At 41.3% G+C, this 21,543-nt stretch overlaps 1 protein-coding gene across 7 annotated transcripts in view; it reads right to left on the bottom strand.

Annotated features, from left to right (window-relative positions):
* STARD13 (StAR related lipid transfer domain containing 13) overlaps nt 1-21,543 on the bottom strand; it is a 492,092-nt gene that overhangs the window by 166,226 nt on the left and 304,323 nt on the right. For 2 of the 7 annotated variants that reach the window (XM_086329389.1, XM_086329391.1), the window contains exon 1: nt 1,303-1,659. The exons of the other annotated variants lie outside the window; for them this stretch is intronic. In XM_086329389.1, coding sequence (XP_086185515.1) covers nt 1,303-1,471 — 169 coding nt within the window. In that variant the 5' untranslated portion in view covers nt 1,472-1,659. Of the gene's footprint in view, nt 1-1,302; nt 1,660-21,543 lie in introns of those variants that run through there. 7 annotated transcript variants of the gene reach the window in all.

The following is a 21,543-nucleotide window of genomic DNA, read 5'->3' as shown; positions in this document are numbered from 1 at the left end:
GAAATCTCTAAAACTAAAATGGAGCTGGCTTTTATTCTAAGCCTAGTGTATTTTTAAATCAAGCCACAGGGAAATGATTACTTTTGTTTCTATTCAACCAAGACCTGCACACAGAGTTTATGGAATGACATAATATCCTTCCTGAAATCAGACCGGTATGTAGGACCAGTATCCTTCACACATAACCAGTTCCTGAACCTTTAAAAACAAATCCTAATTTCCAAGGAAACAATCTCATCAAATGCTGCTCACTAGAATACATATTGTTCCTTTTGGAAACATTACAATAAGATTTTCATGATTACAAACCCCAGCTTCCCCTCTAAAATTCAATATAATCTTAAACTCATTTAAGTGGAAGTTGTATTTTTGTAATGGCTCTAGAAAATCCTGGTCAATTTATGTATCACCAATATAATAATTTAGCTATTTAGTTAGTCTATGAGGCGCTGGTTATAAAACATCATAAACATATTGTACGTGTTTAGGTATGTGTGTATGTCTTTTAAATGGGCAACTGAAGTTTCTTAGGAATGCTCATCTTTCTACTCTACACAAACCTATCCTAAGATAAACAGCACATTTTAAACTATTTCTGGAGCATGAAGAGTTTTTGTGATTTTTTCCCCCCTTGAGAATAAAAAGGGACACCTAGCAGCTTGTAATCAGTATCCTCTCCTGTCTGCCTTACAAAGCTGGTGCTTCTGTCACAAGATTTGTTTTGAGGTTAGCAGACACTTTTATCTTTTACCAGAAGAACAACATCAACAGATCAGTGGCAACTGCTGACATAAACGTACAAATAGGCAGAGAATGTGATTTTGGTTGTCAGCCCAAGGGCCTTAAGAATAGAATTTTAACTTTCTCCCTTCACTAACAGTATTCTAAAGAATCTTGGCAGGGTGGAAGTTAGTTCTTCCCCCTCTCCTAATTAAATAAACAAGTGTCCAAGTTTTAAACGTGACAGAGTGTGAGGAACCTGCTGAAAAGTTCCTAAAACCCGTACTGAGGAAACCTGTCTCGTTTATTCTGTAGACACACATTAAGTCTTGGAGATTGATGGTTCACTGTCCCATCCTGAAGTTTTCTGTGGACTTTACCGTTGAGTTATGTGGCAGCTAAGTGCTGTCACTGTTTGCCTAAAACGGCAGCCTGGAAGTTATTTCTGAAAGGTATGCGCGCCGTGGCATAGAAATCCATATATTGTAAAGTGAAAACAGTCATTTTTAAAAACGGGGTTAGCATGAAAGAGAGCCCACAGAAATCAGAATTAGCAACAGCCTTCCGCTACCAGCGACTCACCTTGTTGAATTTTAGTCACTAGCTGATGGCGTGCTAGAATCCGGCTCATCCTGTAAGGAGAGCGTCTCGTAGTCTGATCAAATCGCAAATACATCTCCTGGCCCTCAGGTGTCATGGCATTTAGATAGTAGCAACCTGAAGCTGGGGTCCGGGGTCCCTGACTCAACATCCCGACAGACTTTCTTCTGCCCCCTCAGTCTGCCCTTGTGGCGGTTTCCGTCTGCCTCCAGCCTCAGTCACTGAGCGAGGCACCCAGCCCTGCAGAGCTCAACCGACCCAGCGATTTTTAAAAAAAAAACAAAAAAGGAGTGCCAGGAGCTACAACTCAGAATTCCAGCCCTCGGTTCTCACGTGACCTCGCAGACCCAATCGCAGGGAGGCAGGAGACGGGACGGGGCGCGCCCGGCCGCGAGCCCCGGGAGAGGCAGGTCCCGCAGATCTGATCGCGGCGCAGTGCGGGAACCCCACACGAGCACTGCCCTGCCCTGCCTGGCCCTGTCCTGCCTCCGAGTTGACGAAGCCCGGAGAAGCGGCACTCACTGAGAGTTCAAAGGAAAAGAGAGAGGGAGGAGAATACGGCAGTAGAAGAAAAACAATGCCTGGGCACGGGAAAAATCATTCTGGTGGTGAAGGTTAGGGAAAGCACGCTCGCCTTCTCCCGGGCAGCTGCAGCCCAACCGTGTAGGAGATGGGTGTGACAAACGACGTACGCGAAAAGCCGCTTCACATAAGCATAAAGCTCTGAGTATAAATTACCACCCTTCATTACAAAGAAATAAATAAAGCTTTTCCAGTGAAGAGTAAACTTGAGGTGCTTTAACGCCTGAGTAAACGCACTCCAGGCCCCTGACCCTTGGCATGGGAGGTTGAGAGCTCTTACGGAGGAGACTGGCAGAGGTCAGCGTCTTTGTTGAATATCTACCCCTTTAAATTTTCCACTTCCCCAATTTTTTAACCACCCAGAGGCAAAATATTGATATTTTGAAAGTACCTCTCACACTTAAGACACTGCCAGGAATCACTGTAAAAATGCAGATTCATGCAAAGCTGCTGTCACCAAGCTGCTTGGGATCAATAGAGAAGTTATGCAGAAGTGCTAATACAGGCTTACAGGAAAGGGGCCTCAAAAAGACACAAGAGCAATGTTAGAGGAAGCAATATTATTTTTGACTGAGGTGATGAGAGCAGGCCACACAGAGAAAGAGACCTTTGGGTGGGATTTGAAAAAAAAAAATGGGTGGGCTTCTGACAGGCAGAGGCTGAGGAGGATCTGTGCCCGCATGTGTGGAGATCTGGAACCAGAGTGTGTGTTTAAGGAAACTGCCAGTAATTCCACTTGGCCGTATCCAAGTATACATATGGGAATAATTAGCGTTTTCCCTCTATTTTTTCTCTCTAATATTGTTTGATGTGAAGAGGAAAAAAAAAATCCATAGAAAACATGTTATCAAATTCTGAGCCTGGGGCTGAAGGAATAAAGTTCTTTGAAAAAGAGGCATATGGCCAAGTTGTTCTTATAGTTGGCTGACTCAAACTTAAATATAGCCTGGCCTGGGATTTCGAATCCTAATAATGAAAAACTCTCAATTGAAAGTTCAACAGGGCTTAAATTAGGGCCTCAATTCTTGCTGTGTGTGTCAGACCTAACATCTTTCCCTGTGGAACCTTCTGCAATTCTGGGAAGCAGCTCATTTCGCATAAATATCTTACTAGATAAAAGTGAAAGTCACTCAGTTTTGTCTGACTCTTTGTCACCCCATGGACTGTAGCCTGCCAGGCTCCTCTGTCCATGGAATTCTCCAGGCAAGAATACTGGAGTGGGTAGCCGTTCCCTGCTCCAGGGGATCTTCCCAACCTAGGGATCGGATTGAACTCAGGTCTCCCACATTTCAGGTGGATTCTTTACCGTCTGAGACACCAGGGAAGCCCTATTAGGTAAATGAACACCTTAATAAAGATCCCTAGGACCTTCACTGGAATATATTCTCTCTCATGGCAATTGTGAACCTCTTCCGATAATCATGCAAAGAGGAGGTAAGGGTCAGGTTTTCAAGTCAGCATTGATACAGGAAAGAAAAGGAAGCTCTCATGGGTCATGGTGTTCTTTTTCCATTGTTATTTAGGATTTGATCAGAGTTTTTCTATTCCAGGGGATCTTTTGAGGACAGTGAAAGGGATCTAATATCTAGTGCCGCTTATGCAGGAAGCCTGGGCATGCATGGCAGAAAGGCTTAGCACTCCACTGCAATATTAGATACTCTGGAGGTCCACTCCCCCAGCTCAGATCCAGCACTGGCTTCTGTCTAATGGAGATAAAGATGTCAGCCACCTTGTGTACACCTTTTGGTTTGATAGTCTAGTGCTGAGAACGTCCCTGCTGTAAATACCCACCAGTTATTACTTTTCAATGGGAGAGTATAGAAGAGTAGAGAGAGCAAGAAGAAAGGACCTTGAATATGTTCTGGAAAACTAAGCAAAGGGAAGGAAACACAGGAAATGATATATACTTGCTTTTGAGCTGTGGATAACACTTAAAGAAAGACTGACCATTCCCAGTACCAACTTTGTAGTTTAATACTGATGTGGCTGCATTTTAAAAATAAATAGGAATGATTCTTACTAAAGCACTGCAGTGTATCCTGGCCAGGTTACCATTTGAAAAAATCACAATGCTTCCTTTGCACAATAATGAACACATGAATACTAAAAGTCCTGAGGTGTTGATATATGTAGACAGATACAAAATGTGAAACATAGTATTTCATAGGAGATGGCAATGAAGAACAAGAATTGAATGCAAATTAGAGGAAAAAAGGAATCTGAATTCCCTGATTAAAAGAAAGCCAACTTAGAAGACAGCCCAATTTCTCTAAAAATCAGTCTTGAGTTTTAATAAAGGGATCTATGAAGGATCATGTATAACATCTTTGTTTTCCCTGTGTCACACCCAACTTATTTTTTTATGGTTAAAGTGTGTGGATGCTCAGTTGCTCAGTCGTTTCTGACTCATTGTGATCATATGGACTGTGGCCCACCAGGCTCCTCTGTCCATGGGATTTTCCCAGCAAGAATACTGGAGTGGGTTGCCATTTCCTCCTCCAGGGGATCTTCCAAACCGAGACTCAACTTCTGTCTCCTGCATCTCTTGCGTTGTCAGGCAGATTCTTTACTGCTGCACCGCCTGGGAAGCCCATTGTTTAGAGTAGTATCTATAAATCTATACAACTGCTTACCATGGTTTTGCCATTTTGTGTGTTCAGAATACCATATTTAAGGCAGGTAAGTAACATTATTTTCTCATTAGTATCATTAATGTCTTATTTTATGCTAATGTATTGCTATGAATCCTAAGCTCTTTCAATGAATTCTTTTATCATTTGGCCCCAGTGTTAAAAGAATCACCACTGGGTGGGCAGTTCTGCTTGTTGTAAATGTAAAATCAAGAAACTGTTGATAATTTTTCCCCGGGCTGAAATGCCCTCCATGCATCTCGTGGACAGAGGTCTTCCTCTTCACTGGTGAGTGAGTGGGTGAGGACCAGACGAATCAGAGAGGGAGAAGGTGCTGAAAACCCAAGATGCTGGATTTCCTCCTTTCCAATTCCTTCAAAAGTGAGGAAAATGGATGGTACTAGTTTTTAGTTTTCACCTACTTTTCCTCTTTCCTAATTTGGTCATTAAGAACAATCTTCACTCAGACTATTCAGGAATGGGATAAACAGATCAATATTGGGAACCAACAAGAACAGTGAACAGGGGAATGGAAACGGGAGAGTGGCTAACAAAGCTAAGCACCCACTGGTGCTAAACCTTATGCCATTTACATGTCACATCTTTAATTAATCTCTATGGAAACTCTCTGTGCTACCCTATTGATATGATTTTCTGGAAAAGGAAATTAAGACCCCCAGAGGTGAGCAAATGTCCCCGGTGATACAGCGACCAAGCGTAGAGCTTCTGTGTATCTCCAAGCTGATGACATTTTAACTCTTTCCACTATTACACACGAGGGACAGGAAAGGGAAAACTGTGGCACTAAAAGGGTGCTAGGGAAATTGGATAAGGAGAAAATTTTAGGAAGAATATACTGAAAATCATCTTAATCCTATTTAATTGTATGTGATGGAAATATGGGTATATGGTAACTAAATTCTTGCAGTGGTTGAGATCAAGGTGCCGTTAGAGTAATATACACAGCCCAGAGCCTTTAATTAGACCAGTGAGAACTATGGGCTGCTTCTGGAGTAACTTCAGCCTGAGAGCTGGAGACCCGCCCATTCCTTCCCCAATCCTACAGTGAAGAGGCAGCCTGATGGCCTCTCTGTTTAACAGCTCCTCTTCTGAAGGGTAGGCTGTTTGCCCTCTGCTTTCTACTCGTCCTCAAGACTAACTCTGCATATTGGCTGGCCTCTACAATGGCATTTCTTCCTAAGGCAAACACTCCAAATACAGCCAAAACTCTGAAATTTGACTTCTAAACAAAACTTTTGGTATTTAAAAATTTTTAATCTTTTGATAGATGATCCCAGATTAGCGCTGAACAGAAATTTTGTGTACACGTGGCAGAAAGTGAGGAGCGCTTTTACAGAAGCCAGCAATGTCTCATTGTGCTTTCATCTGTCTGCTGCTCCTTCTGTTCCTTCACGCACATTCCAGCCTGTTCAAAGGGCGCCAAGGCAGTTCTGCCAAGTAGGAAAATGTTTGAGATACAAGTGGTTGGTGGAAAGAAAGCAGAACCAATCTGGAGGGTTGCTTTTGAAACTACTTGAATCCAAAGGTTGTAGTTTCATGTCAAAGCTTCCTGTGGGCACTCAGGCTCATTTCAAGAATTTCTACCAGTTGATTTGTGATGTATGTGCCCCATTTTTTGTCAATAAACTTTTTCAATATGCATACACCACATGCCTGATAACCAATGCAGGCAAGCCAGGGATATTAACATTCTCAGCCACGACCAGGACCATGCACAAAAGGTGTCATTCTCTTCTGATTCAGTTTTTCCACCTCTAGGCCATGTCTCCCACTTGAAGTCCAGATCTTATTGCAAAAACTTCTGGGTGGTAATGGATTTCCTTTTTTTTTTTTGTCTCAGCCCTCGTTGCTCTCTTTAGTTAACTTCATCTCTGTAGGCCTTTCAGAGCACATTCTCTGCCCTCATTCTATCCCCTGGGAATCCAGCCATCAGATCTAGTTCATATGGCCAGCGATTTGGCCTGACTTGTCCTGGGCTCACTGCCTACACCCATCCATTTCAGCCAAACCAAAATTCTTTCACTTTTATAAGTTGTTTCAAAGATCTGGAACTGTGTGCTTTCCTACTCTTTCACCCTGTCAAAACCTACTGCCTTCAGAAACAGTTTCATGACTAATGCAAAAACTTTAGTATTAACAGTCATGTTAATACCTGTAAATATTGGTTATGTGACACATTAATTAGATTAGATTGTTACATGCTAATATGGAGTCCATTTGTTCATTTGAACTATTATACACATAATGTTTTTATATCTTGGATTTGGAAAAGGTATTAAAAATCTTCCAATCCAACCACCCAATGATTACACAAGTCACGGTCAGATCAATGAATGAATGCTCTACCCAACAAATATGAAGTACATTACCTCACTGAGGACTACAAGCTGTTTAAGAAAGTTTTTGCTTATAATTTCAATCCATTGGTTCTAATTCTGTCATTTGGAATTAGGACAAATCTATTCCTTCTTCCATGTGCCTGTTCTTCAGATATTTTTAGAAAACCAACCTCTTATAAGACTTTCCTTTCATAGGTTAAACATTTTCCATCAAACCACACAACTTCTAACTATTTAGCAAGCTGACTGCTGTCTTTTGGATCTGCTCCAGTCTGTCAGTATCCCTTTAAAAATACTGTTCTTACCCTAAACTTAAGCTCTAGACATGGCCAAGCAGAATAGTACATGGTACAGGGTGTGGATACCTCCTGCTCTCAGGGGGTTGTACTCTTGTTGATCTAGTCTGAGATAATGAGAGTTCTTATTTTTTTAATCTATATTTACTCAATCATTTATTTAGATGGCTGGATGGCATTGCTGACTCGATGGACGTGAGTCTCAGTGAACTCCCGAGTTGGTGATGGACAGGGAGGCCTGGCGTGCTGCGATTCATGGGGTGGCAAAGAGTCGGACACGACTGAGTGACTGATCTGATCTGATTAATGTTAATTAATTAATTAATGCCTGCACAGCACTGCAGTAAGTATGAAAGATACAATGGTGAATGCGATGTATTTGTCCTTGTCTCAAGGGACAGTCTGGCAGGGAAGACAGAAAAAAAAACTCACTATTACACGAATGTTAAGTGCTATGTGGGAGGCTGTCTCTATCACCTCAGACTATGTTAGAGTCAATATAAGTGGTGTTTCTGTGTTTTCATAAGATCTGTTGTTAAATGAGTGTTCTCTATCCTGTAATTAACAAATGACCTTTCAAACTTAAGAGCAGGTTTTTAAACTTATTAGAATTACTGTTGTAATGTTGTTTAGTCAATAAGTCATATTCGACTCTTTGCAACATCATGGACTGTAGATGGCCAGGCTCCTCTGTCCGTCGAATTTTCCAGGCAAGAATACTGGAGTGGGCTGCCATCTCCTCCTGCAGGGGAATCTTCCTGACCCTAGAATCAAACCGTCATCTCCTGTGTCCCTGACATTGGCAGCCGGATTCTTTACCAATAGCGTCACCTGTGAAGCCCCAAGGAATTGAGATATTTTTAATTCCTGATTTTCTCTTCCAACAGTTTTCAGTTCAGTTCAGTTCAGTCGCTCAGTCGTCTCCAACACTTTGCAAACCCATGGACTGCAGCACACCAGGCCTCCCTGTCCCTCACCAACTCCCAGAGTTTACTCAAACTCACTGACTTGTCCATCAAGTCGGTGATGCCGTCCAGACATCTCATCCTATGTCATCCCCTTCTTTTCCCACCTTCAATCTTTCCCAGCATCAGGGTCTTTTCACATGAGTCAGTTCTTCGCATCAGGTGGCCAAAGTATTGAAGTTTCAGCTTCAACATTAGTTCTTCCAATGAACATTCAGGACCGATTTCCTTTAGGATAGACTGGTTGGATCTCCTTGCAGCCCAAGGGATTCTCAAGAGCCTTCATCAACACCACAGTTCAAAAGCATCAATTCTTCAGCACTTAGCTTTCTTTATAGTCCAATTCTTACATCCATACATGACTATTGGAAAAACCATAGCTTTGACTAGATGGATCTTTGTTGGCAAAGTAATGTCTCTGCTTTTTAATATGCTGTCTAGGTTGGTCATAACTTTTCTTCCAAGGAGTAAGTGTCTTTTAATTTCATGGTTGCAGTCACTATCCGCAGTGATTTTGGAACCAAACAAAATAAAGTCTGTCACTGTTTCCACATCTGTTTGCCATAAAGTGATGGGACCAGATGCCATGATCTTAGTTTTCTGAATGTTGAGCTTTAAGCCAACTTTTTCACTCTCCTCTTTCACTTTCATCAAGAGGCTCTTAAGTTTTTCTTCACCTACTGCCATAAGAGTGGTGTCATCTGTATATCTGAGGTTGATATTTCTCCCTGCAATCTTGATTCCAGCTTGTGCTTCATCCAGCCCAGCATTTCTCATGATGTACTCTGCATATAAGTCAAATAAGCAGGGGGACAATATACAGCCTTGACGTACTCCTTTTCCTATTTGGAACCAGTCTGTTGTTCCACGTCTGGTTCTAACTGTTGCTTCCTGACCTGCATACAGATTTCTCAAGAGGCAAGTCAGGTGGTCTGGTATTCCCAACTCTTTAAGAATTTTCCACCAGACAGCCAAAGGCTTTGGCATAGTCAATAAAGCAGAAATAGATGTTTTTCTGGAACTTTCTTGCTTTTTTGATAATCCAACAGATGTTGGAAATTTGCTCTCTGGTTCCTCTGCCTTTTCTAAATCCAGCTTGAACATCTAGAAGTTCACAGTTCATGTACTGTTAAAGACTGGCTTGGGGAATTTTGAGCATTACTTTACTAGCGTGTGAGATGAGTGCAATTGTGCAGTAGTTTGAGCATTCTTTGGTATTGCCTTTCTTTGGGATTGGAATGAAAACTGACTTTTCCAGTCCTGTGGCCACTGCTGAGTTTTCCAAATTTGCTGACATATTTCGTGCAGCACTTTCACAGCATCATCTTTTAGGATTTGAAATAGCTCAACTGGAATTCCATCACCTCCACTAGCTTTGTTCGTAGTGATGCTTCCTAAGGCCCATTTGACTTTGTGTTCCAGGGTATCTGGCTCTAGGTGAGTGATCACACCAGCGTGATTATCTGGGTCATGAAGATCTTTTTGTATAGTTCTTCTGTGTATTCTTGCCATGTCATCTTAATATCTTCTGCTTCTGTCAGGTCCATACCATTTCTGTCCTTTATCGAGCCCATCTTTGCATGAAATGTTCCCTTGGTATCTCTAATTTTCTTGAAGAGATCTCTAGTCTTTCCCATTCTATTGTTTTCCTCTATTATTTTCACTGATCACTGAGGAAGGCTTTCTTATCTCTCCTTCCTATTCTTTGGAACTCTGAATTCAGATGCTTATATCTTTCCTTTTCTCCTTTGCTTTTCGCTTCTCTTCTTTTCACAGCCATTTGTAAGGCCTCCTCAGACAGCCATTTTGCTTTTTTGCATTTCTTTTTCTTGGGGATGTTCTTGATCCCTGCTTCCTGTACAATGTCATGAACCTCCATCCATAGTTCATCAGGCACTCTGTTTATCAGATCTAGTCCGTTGAATCTATTTCTCACTTCCACTGTGTAATCATAAGGAATTTTATTTAGGTCATACTTGAATGGTCTAGTGGTTTTCCCTACTTTGTTCAATTTAAGTCTGAACTTGGCAATAAGGAGTTCATGATCTGAGCCACAGTCAGCTCCCGGTCTTGTTTTTGCTGACTGTATATAGCTTCTCCATCTTTTGCTGCAAAGAATATAATCAATCTGATTTTGGTACTGACCATCTGGTGATGTCCATGTATAGAGTCTTCTCTTGTATTGTTGGAAGAGGGTGTTTGCTATGACCAGTGTGTTCTCTTGGCAAAACTCTATTAGCCTTTGCCCTGCTTCATTCTGTACTCCAAGGCCAAATTTGCATGTTACTCCAGGTGTTTCTTGACTTCCTACTTTTGCATTCCAGTCCCCTATAATGAAAAGGACATCTTTTTTGGGTGTTAGTTTTAAAAGGTCTTGTAGGTCTTCATAGAACCGTTCAACTTCAGCTTCTTCAGTATTACTGGTTGGAGTATAGACTTGGATTACTATGATATTGAATGGTTTAATCTAGCAGTTTAATCCTGCCTGTTCTTTAAGGTAGCTAGTGAAAATACCTACATTCTAAAAGTATAAAATAAACAGTTAAGTGTGCTTGGAAAAAGGTAAAGAACAGGTGGAAACATTAAGAAAGCCAAGTTTACAGACACACACATCATACAACCCTGTATATTTGCAGGAAGTGGCTAAAAATGTGGCTTAAGACTCCTAACAGACAAGACAAAAAGGAAATGAGTCAATTATGAGATTTAATATATTCACAATATCAAAACAGGGCAGTTATTCAAGATAAACAGAGATTACCAGGTATTGAGAAACTCTAACCACCCCACCAGGGAAAATTTTCCTGGGTTCTCACAAAGAATCGGCATCCTCAATGATGCTGGATATGGGCCATGGTTTCTTAACTGACACTTCAATGGCAATAATAGTGTGATAACAAAGCACTATTTAGGGAAATTAGTTCTAGGATGGTCCCCATAGAAAACATGATTTTAGTATGCTAGCCTGTGATCTTTAAGGTATGTGTTGAATTGTATCACTTCCCTGCTTAAAGTACTCCAAGTTTTCTATTCTATCTGGAAAAAATTCTGGACTTCTTACTTGGCACATGAGATCCTATGCAATCTATTCCCAGCTAACCACTTCCACCTCATCACAATCTCCTCACTCGCCGTCTCTAGACTTGGCTGCCTTAGAGTCTTCTTTCTACATGTGCCACTCCTCAGCCTGGAATGTTCTTCATGGAGTCCTTCCTATTGCTGGCTCCTTTTCAGCTTGTAAGCATCAGTTTAAATGATGTAATCTCAGACACGCCATCCTGTTCACTTTTGCTAAGCGGAAGCAGCACCTCATTTGTTAGCTCTATGATGGTGGCAGTTGAGTTGCTAAGTCGTGTCCGACTCTTGCAATCCTACAGACTGTAGCCCACCAATCTCCTCTTTCCATGGAATTCTCTAGGCAAGAATACTGGAGCAGGTTGCCAGTTCCTTCTCCAGGGGATCTTCCTGCCCCAGGAATCAAACCTGGGTCTCCTGCATTGCAGGCAGATTCTTTACCAAACTGAGCTACAAGGAAAGCACTAGTGCTTTCTAAGTTTGTATTCACCTAGTTATTTGCTCGTTCACCTATGCGTTACTTCTTCTTCTCGGTAGATTGTTGTGTCTGGACCATGTTTCTTTCACACACATTCTATGTACCCCACCACAAGGCCTGGCACATAGGAGAAAATCAGTAGCAATTGGTTGAATAAATGATTGAGTAAGAAACTGAATAAATGATGATTAAACTTTGCCAAAGATAAAATTTAGAATGTCTAGAGGAGTAAATGTATATTTTTTAGGCAATCATTTTAGATATTATTGTTGTTACAACAACTTGGATTGGATAAGAATTGGACAGCAGATAATTCAAGGTTATTTCCCCCCTTCCCCCAAAAGAACCTGAAATACGCATATTTTGCTTTGTTAGTTAAAGGAAGGAGGAGGCAATGGCAACCCACTCCAGTACTCTTGCCTGGAAAATCCCATGGACGGAGGAGCCTGGTAGGCTCAGTCCATGGGGTCACACGGAATCCGACACGACTGAAGAGACTTAGCAGCAGCAGCAATTAGGGGCAAAAGTATATGCTTTGAGCACCAAAGAGAGGACAATTTAAGGCCCCTTGTGCAAACCAGGGAGCCTGGAGGAAATGAGAAATCCTTTCTCCACAGAGAGAGGCTGTGAAGATCGCTCAGTCGTGTCCAACTCTTTGCAACCCCATGGACTGTAGCCTACCAGGCTCCTCTGTCCATGGGATTTTCCAGGCAATAGTACTGGAGTGGATTGCCATTTCCTTCTCCAGGGAACTTCCCGACACAGGGATCGAACCCGGTCTCCCACATTGTAGACAGACGCTTAACCATCTGAGCCACCAGGGAAGTCCACAGAGAGAGGCTGAAGGGCATTAAAAAATAAAAAGTATCTTCATTAGCTTTGAATCAACCTCAAATTTTGTAAGCATGCCTCCTGTGTCTTCAGTTAAAAAGTTTAACACCATTGGCCCAAGTGTTCTTCGGGGACCCATTCTGCATCTGGGTTATCAACCACCTCTATTTCTTCATGCTCATAAACATCTTTAAATAATTTTTTCAAAAATTATCGTGGAGATTTTAATTAATTTGTTGTCTGATATTTCTAGAACCTATATATTTTTGCCTTGATTGAAAATAAGTGTAATTGCTAATTTGGGGTATTTTTCTTTTCTTTTTAAAAAAATTGCTTATATTATTAAAATGGATCATTCAGTCCCTTAGTGGAATTTGTCTGTTATTAGAGACCTATCCTCATCTGTATCCGATTTGATTTTCTAATCTCCTTTTCTTATCTCGAACAAGAGTGGATATATTTCCTTTGTGTTGACTCAAATTAGAACCTGAATATGAAAGGGAAGGTTGCTCATTAAAGAAATCCTGTGATGAATCCTTTGGTACATTTTGTGTTGATGTTCCACAGTATCTGTTTTTTAAATGTCTGAGCCTGCCCACAGAGAGGCCTGTCATTATTAAGATGGTATGCTGGAACCAGAAGGTTCATGACTGAGATTACTTTGCCAACAAAGGTCCATCTAGTCAAGGCTATGGTTTTTCCAGTGGTCATGTATGGATGCGAGAGTTGGACTGTGAAGAAAGCTGAGCGAAGAAGAATTGATGCTTTTGAACTGTGGTGTTGGAGAAGACTCTTGTGAGTCCCTTGGACTGCAAGGAGATCCAACCAATCCCTCCTAAAGGAGACCAGTCCTGGGTGTTCATTGGAAGGACTGATGCTGAGACTGAAACTCCAGTACTTTGGCCACCTCATGTGAAGAGTTGACTCATTGGAAAAGACCCCTGATGCTGGGAGGGATTAGAGGCAGGAGGACAAGGGGATGACAGAGGATGAGATGGCTGAGTGGCATCACCAACTCGATGCACATGAGTTTGAGTGAACTCTGGGAGTTGGTGATGGACAGGGAGACCTGGCGTGCTGAGATTCATGGGGTCCCAAAGAATCAGACACGACTGAGCGACTGAACTGAACTGAACTGAATCAATATACAGGTTGCACTGAATTCACAGGACACAACTGAGCGACTGAACTGAACTGAACTGAACCAATCAATGAGAAGAATGTCCATGAGCTGATCATGCACCCTGCAACCTTCATGCCTAATGTTGTCTTTAAAACTGTTTCCAGAAATCTGAACACAAAGGAGTCTAGGTCTTTTGAGCATGAGCTGTCCTGGATCCAGTCCCCATTTTTACATACAATTGCTTTCCATCTGGTATCATTCAACAGTTGGATACTAAAGTAAAGTTTGGAAATAACTACAGCCCACAAACTTAGGGCCATTTGAAAAGACCCTGATGGTGGGAAGGAGTGAAGGTGGGAGGAGAAGGGGATGACGGAGGATGAGATGGTTGGATGGCATCACCGACTCGATGGACATGAGTTTGAGTAAGCTCCGGGAGTTGGTGATGGACAGGGAGGCCTGGTGTGCTGCAGTCCATGGGGTGGCAAAGAGTCTGAGTGACTGAACTAAACTGAACAAACTGAGGGGGATTAATAATGCAATTGCACTACTTATATATTTAAACCACATATGACTTCTTGGATAAATTCAGCTCAGTACACTAAGAATATGATAGAATGTTTTCCCTCTTTATTCCTAATGTAAGACCTTTAATCTATACTTTAAAGAATGGAAAGTGGTGCCAGGAGGAGCAATGACATTAGAATACATCCCATAAAGAGAGAAGCACTAGGAATTTGAGAAGGTAGCAACATAGCTCTCTCAGTCAGTCAGTTCAGTTGCTCAGTCATGTCCGACTCTTTGCGACCCCATGGACTACAGCACGCCAGGCCTCCCTGTCCATCACCAACTCCCAGAGTTTACTCAAATTCATGTCCATTGAGTCGGTGATACCATCCAACCATCTCATCCTCTGTTGTCCCCTTCTCCTCCTGCCTTCAATCTTTCCCAGCATCAGGGTCTTTTCAAATGAGTCAGCTCTTTGCATCAGGTGGCCAAAGTATTGGAGATTCAGCTTCAACATTAATCCTTCCAATGAATATTCAGGACTGATTTTCTTTAGGATGGACTGGTTGGATCTCCTTGCAGTCCAAGGGACTCTCAAGAGTCTTCTCCAACACCACAGTTCAAAAGCATCAATTCTTCGGCACTCAGCTTTCTTTATAGTCCAACTCTCACATCCATAAATGACCACTGGAAAAACCATAGCCTTGACTAGATGGACATTTGCTGGCAAAGTAATGTCTCTGCTTTTTAATAAGCTGTCTAGGTTGGTCATAACTTTCCTTCCAAGGAGTAAAGGTGTTTTAATTTCATGGCTGCAGTCACCATCTGCAGTAATAGCTCTCTAGAGCCCTAGATATTGGTTTGAGTGGAACTTGGAGGTGATTCGGAAGACAAATTTCAGGACTTAGGGCTGGGCAACAAGAGGAAGGTCCTCTTTCAGGTTTGAAAGAATGATTTAACAAAATGTGCTTCTATGTAATAGTATAATTTAAATATGATTTTTTTTCTGCTGATGTTTTGTTTGTCATAGAAACAAAGCCACTAATTAATTCATGTTACAGTTTCTTTAACTCTTTCTTAGTAAAATAGTTCTGATGTATATTTCATGCCAGGCATAGTGCCAGGCACCAAATGCCCAAAGATAAATAAGACACTATCCCACTTCTCAACAGTATGATTTATCACAGGAAAAGTTGAAGGTAGTTACAGTTATAGGGCTGTGTTACAGGTGCTAAGAAAGAGGTGTGCAGAAGGTGGGAAGCGAGGAGGGTCAGCTGAATCAGAACAAGAGTAGACTCACACACAGCAGAAAAAACTGTGCTAAGGCTGGCAAGATGCAGAGCTGGGTAAGAAGAAGGGGAAGACGATATTGGGGGGAAATACCCACGAAGAGAATAAAAAACACAGAACTATTTTCCTTTGCTAAACCTTCTTCTTCAATTATTGAGAGATTAATATCTCCCCCCCTTTTTTTGGCTGCTCCACATGGCATGTGGGATCTTAGTTCCCCAATCAGGGATCAGACCCATGACACCTGTATTGGAAGGGCGGAGTCTTAACCACTGGACCATCAGGGAAGTTCCTCTTGAGAGATTAGTATTTCAAGTTGCTGCATCATAGAGAACTTTCTAAGTTCAAGTTGGAAGGACGCACCTTTCTACCAGCACTCCTCCTGACTCGTGTCCCCTGGTCTCCACCAAAGCTCTAATGTCGGGGGGATATCTCTCTGCTGTGGCTATTTCCTGGAGGTAATTGTCCTTTTAGCAGAAGGACTATGATGGATGATGGTAAGAACAAAGAGGCAAACTGAATTCAGGGGTTACAGTCTTGGGCCAAAGTTAGAGGGCTCTACTGGGAAGGCAGCGACAGCATGAAGTCCTGAAACTCCCCTTCAGGCGGTCCTCTGGCTTGGGGAAACAAGCTATCCTTTGTCTGATCATCTTTCAAAATTGGTACAATTCTACTTTTAAAGGCAAAGCAGATTTCTAAAACTGCATCAGTAGTAGCTTCCCTTGAAGGTTCCTTATGCTGATGCTCCTTTGAAATAAGGGAATAAAAGGGCATTGTTTGGCTTTTACGCCTGCTCTGGATGGCCTTCCTGGGGGTGCGGTGGGGTGGTTCTTTACGTTAGAAAGTATATGTGTGTGTCTGTGTGTGAATATATAGAGGTTGTCCTGAGATTTCTCATGTTCATATTTCTTCAGAGCTTGATGTTTATCAAAGCACACGGTGGCCTCTGGCCAACCTCTGAGAGCACATCATTATCACGCTGTGTCTTGTGACACGGACCTGTTTAAACAGACCAGGTACAACAGAGACAGCCGGGTGTGGTTACCTTCTCCGCATGCTGCTCCACCAAAATGACTCAACTCTAATCAATCACAGAAAATACTTACGAAGCACCAGAAATGTGTCTGCTGCATAGAAGGACAGAACATACCAAAAGCTACTCTCAATCTTTGATGAATTTAAAATACCCTCTTTTCATTCTCTGATGTTGGAGCTTTCAAAGGCTGTCCTTAGCCTTGGCTTATTTCTCAACACGAATTACCTTAGAAAATCTAGTCCCATGTCATTTTGATAATCAATCAAGTGTACTCCTGCAAATCAAAAATGTAGAGCACAAAATGGTGTGGTATATGCTATATTACAATTAAAAAATTTTTTTATTCATTGTAAAAAAAAAAGATTAGAAGAAAGCACACCAAAAATGTATTTATGACCATTTTTAGAATAGTGGAATTATGGGTCACATTTTCTATATATTCTATCATATGACTAATTATATTGCTTTTATAAAGAGGGGATTAAGTCTAACAATTCACATCAAGAAGTGTGGAGAAGGAGCCTCAGACTGAGCTTATTTCCAGTTGCCTCTGTGTCTCACAGATGGAAGACAGAGACAAGAAAAATCTGCACGGAAGAGATACTAACATGACTTGAACTTCCTTAGTGCCTCACATGATATCAGGCAAGACCCCAGCGTTCAAAATAAGAGAAAAAGAGAGAGAGGAAAAAAAGTCTATTGATTTCCTTTTCAAAAATGCCTCTAATATCCATTCCTCCTTGCATTATTGCTCCCACCATGTAGGGAACAGTCCTCTTGCCAAGATGATTCAGTCAGTTCAACTTGTGTCCCTGTCTTCCCCTGTCTCCTGAATACCATCTTGCCTGAACACCATGAAACGGTTAGCCTCTCAGGATTCCACTTCCGTTGTATTTTTCTCCTGTTACAGAGCACTAAATAACATCCCAGGTCTACCACTTACTGTTTTAGTCTCTTAAAGCCTTCCTTTCCTCATCTACATGGGTTTATATGGATACATATTACTTATCTCATACACACATAAGGGGCCCAAGTACTATATGTGATTATCAGTTTATTTCAACCAAATACACGAGCTGAAAAGGATTTGGTGTCATACTTTCTGAATGTTGCCTTTTGGGAAAGATTCAGTGGGAGTGCTAAGAACTACCAACTATGCAGACCCAGTCTCTTGGAATGGAAAACTATCTTTTCAGCTATTTTAAAACTTGAGAGAAATAATATAAAATAGTTTTACAATCATTTACCAAGAGCTAATATTTACTTCAGCTTTAGAGATTCACATAAGCATACTAAAATTCTCACCAGCCCCCCCAAAACAAGCAAAATCCATTTAAATAATATAGTGGTGACATTGGGAAGCAATCAGATAAAGTGATCTATTCACTTTTAACCCAAATACTTCCTGAAAACTTACTTGAGTGCTATTTTTACTAGAGTACTTAAAATTCTAATTTAAAAAAGAAACTATTAAAAACATTATCCTTTTCTGAGAATGGAGGAAGAGAAAGTGATTTTAGAGTTAAAAAAGCAAAACAAAATAAAATTGGCCTATAATTTCTCAAATCTTAACTCAGAAGGTCCCTTGGGGTCTGAGGTCAGGGCTCAGAAGTCATTCTGTGGTTCTCTTGAATTTTATATCAAGGCAACCCTTCCACACTGTACTTGTACCATCCTGCTCTAAGAAATTAGGTGAATGGACTCAAGCATTTGGAATCAATTTTATTCAACAATTATTTTTTGAACTCCTACTCTGTGCCAGACAATGTTCTCAGTGCTGGGACTGCATCAACAATTAAGATAGACAATCTTAATTGTCCTAATGAAGCTTGTGTTGTAAACAATGAATATAATAGCATGGATATCTTTACTTATGTGAGTCATCAAAACTGGAGCTGTTTGCAAAATTTTGTGCATATTTTCACTTTTCACCTTTTTAGAGCATAGGTCTTTGGATTTCATCAGATTTTCAAAAGATGCTGTAACTATCAAAATATTTTTTAAGTGGCTTTAAAGTATAGTTCTAGAACCCTTAGAACTGTGGCTTTGGAGTCAAATCAGCTTGTACTCAAAGTCAGGCTCTGCTAGTTATTTAATATATGAAAGTGTTAATCACTCAGTCATGTCTGACTCTTTGCAACCCCATACACTGTAGCCCACTAGCCTTCTCTGTCCATTCTCCAGGCAAGAATTCTGGAGTGGGTTGCCATTCCACTCTCTAGGGGATCTTCTTGACCCAGGTCTCCCACATTAGCAGGCAGATTCCTTACCATCTGAGTCACTATGGAAGCCCCTTTTTAATATATGGGCTTGGACAAATAAAAATTAGCTCACTTTTCTGCATCTCAGTTTTCACATCAATAAAACCGAAGTTAGGTCTCATGAGGCTCCTGTGAGAGTTAAATTCGATTACAGCCATGAAGCACTTGGCACACTGTGAGGTTACCACCCTCCTCCACGCTCCCATCTCACGGGTTTTGATCCAAAATATGAGTGAGAAATCTGAAGCAAGTTCAAAGACAGGATGGATTGCCTTTGACAGCTAGGAGGTTCTCATCCTTAGAAGATCTCAATTTCAGTGTTATCAGTCATAGTGGAGACATCATAGGTTAGCAAGGAAGGTCCTAACTAAGAGTTTATGATTCTGTGAAATCACCAATATTATATGTACCAAACAGATAAGATGCCTAGGCTTTTCTTTGGAGAGGATTTTATGAGCCAGTATATACAGCCAAACTTTGATTCCATGAGTGAAATAAATGCTTATTCTAAGCTATATGATAATGTTTGGTATAATTCTCTTATTATAACCCAGAGAGACAATACTCTTTATTAGAATTAAATTATCTTTGATTTGTTTAGAATTTGGTAACTTTTAAAGATTTTAAATTATAAACGTAGGCTCTTTGTTTCACTTGGTGATGCAACAACCCTTTAAAACAATCCTTTGAAAGGACCTGCCAGGCGTGGCTTGGTTTTTCCCCTAGCTGCTCTTGCAGCCTCAACAGTCACATCCTCCTTCTTGCTCTGTGTTCTTGGGACAGTGGCTTTCTTTCCAGGGTTTTTGAATGTGCAGTTCTCTCTTCTTGGACTGTAACACCAACTATCCTAGAGTGACATGAGCAACTACTGCTCAGCACACGTTCCCTCAGGGGTACTCTTCTTGTCTCCCTCTGGAGCACCCTGTACTTCTCTGTTGTGGCTTCTGTCATAGCTACATTAGCGCCACTGTGATGTGTTTTTTTTGGGGGGGGGGATTGTTTGATTAATATCTGTCTATATCCCTAGTCTGTACATGCTATGAAGGCAGGGACCATGTGTATTTCTGCTCATTACTGGATCACAGCACTTAGCCCAGTGCCTGGCACATTTTGGTAGAATGGAATGCCGGATGAAAGGCACAGGCACAGATGGTATTTTCACCCTGCGTGTGAGAAAAATAAAGTGATTTGCATAAGGGGATCTGACTACTTGGTGAGGACAAAGCATGGGGACTGGGGGACCTAATGATTAACTGTTACTTTATCCCTCCTCCCTGACATCATACCTTTTCTTCTGCATTGAACTCTAACTAAAGATGTCTAATATACCTTTTACTTTAGTATGTTAATCTAGGTTTAAAGTCAGGAGTAACCTCGGAAAATCCAAAGCTGTTGATACATGCCAAACATCACTCCCAGTCAAGTTCTTCTGCAGGGAATTTCCACCTTGAGTTTCTTTTTCTTAGAAAACCTGGACTCATCCATTTATTTTAAAATTGTTCTCAGAACTGCAGCTCTTCTTTCATTCTTGTGTCTACAAGCAGAATACATCCTCAGGAAAACTTCTCACATAGTAAATGGAGGTAGAATTAGCAGAGGAAAGATTGATGCAAGCAACAGTGCAACATTAAGTCAAAGGAAAGTCACTGTGCTGCCCTGTGATGGTAAGGTCAGAGAAAAGACGACACAAATGCACACCTCCCTGGAGGAAGAGCAGAAGAGGAAGGTGATGGCAACACCAGCCACACTGCCTAACTGTGATGACATTCCATGCATCTGGCACTGTACCAAGAGGCTCTCTAAAGGAAGAGCTGACTCTAATGTTAAGTGTAAACAAACACAGAAATTAAGGTCATTCACCTTCAAACCTAGCTGATTTGATAACTCACTTTTTTTTAAGCATTATATGCCAGCCACCCTAAGTGTCTTACAAACTGTATCTCCTCTAATTCTCAAAAAATCCCTAGGAGGTAGTTAGTATCTTTTACTGTTTTAATAGATGAAGAAACTAACTACCCAACTATCTTGCTGACTCCTAACTCTTCTAGCTCCAAGAGTTTCACATGCTTAGAATTTGTAAGTTTCACATACTTAGTTTCCAGAGTTATCTTTTAAAGTATTTGTTGTTGTTAGTTGTTAAATCATGTCTGACTCATTGCAGCCCCATGGACTGTAACCCACCAGGCTTCTGTGACCATGGGATTCTCCAGGCAAGAATACTGGAGTGGGTTGTCATTCCCTTCTCCAGGGTATCTTCCTGACCCAGGGATCTAACCTGTGTCTCTTGCATTGGCAGGGGGATTCTTTATTGCTGAGCCACCGGGAAAGCCCCTCTAAAGTATAGTTCTGATATATTATTCCTTCCACAGTATAGTTCTGACATATTATTTATAAACATCAAGAGGTCCCCCATTGATAAAAGGATGGAATCGAAATTCTTCAGTCATGGTGGACTCCCTTCTTATTGCCTGAAAAAGGTCTTATCTGTGATGCACCTCTCTTTGTTCCCACTCATTTGTCAAGACTTGACTCAAGGCTGCCTTCTTTGGGAAGACTTTCTAGGCCATTCTTGCACTCAGTTTCCTCTCACTTCTGCATTACCACAAAAGTTATTTCTAAAATAGCCAGTGGGTACTTCACGTGGATATGCTTTGTATTATCTAATTACTCTTATATTAAAAACTTCCTGAAGACCATAATATGCCATGAACATCTCTGAACATTCCTCTTTCCAGTCTTATGTATGGCTGCCTCAGAGAGGCAGTGCGATATGGCAGAAAGAGCAAAGC

The sequence above is a fragment of the Bos grunniens genome, chromosome 12, assembly GCF_055505025.1.
Source record: "Bos grunniens cultivar Pamir isolate PY7600 chromosome 12, Bosgru_T2T1.0, whole genome shotgun sequence".
Taxonomy (NCBI): Eukaryota; Metazoa; Chordata; class Mammalia; order Artiodactyla; family Bovidae; genus Bos; species Bos grunniens.
The sequence above is the reverse complement of the archived record's forward strand: the minus strand, read 5'-3'. Positions and strand labels throughout refer to the sequence as shown.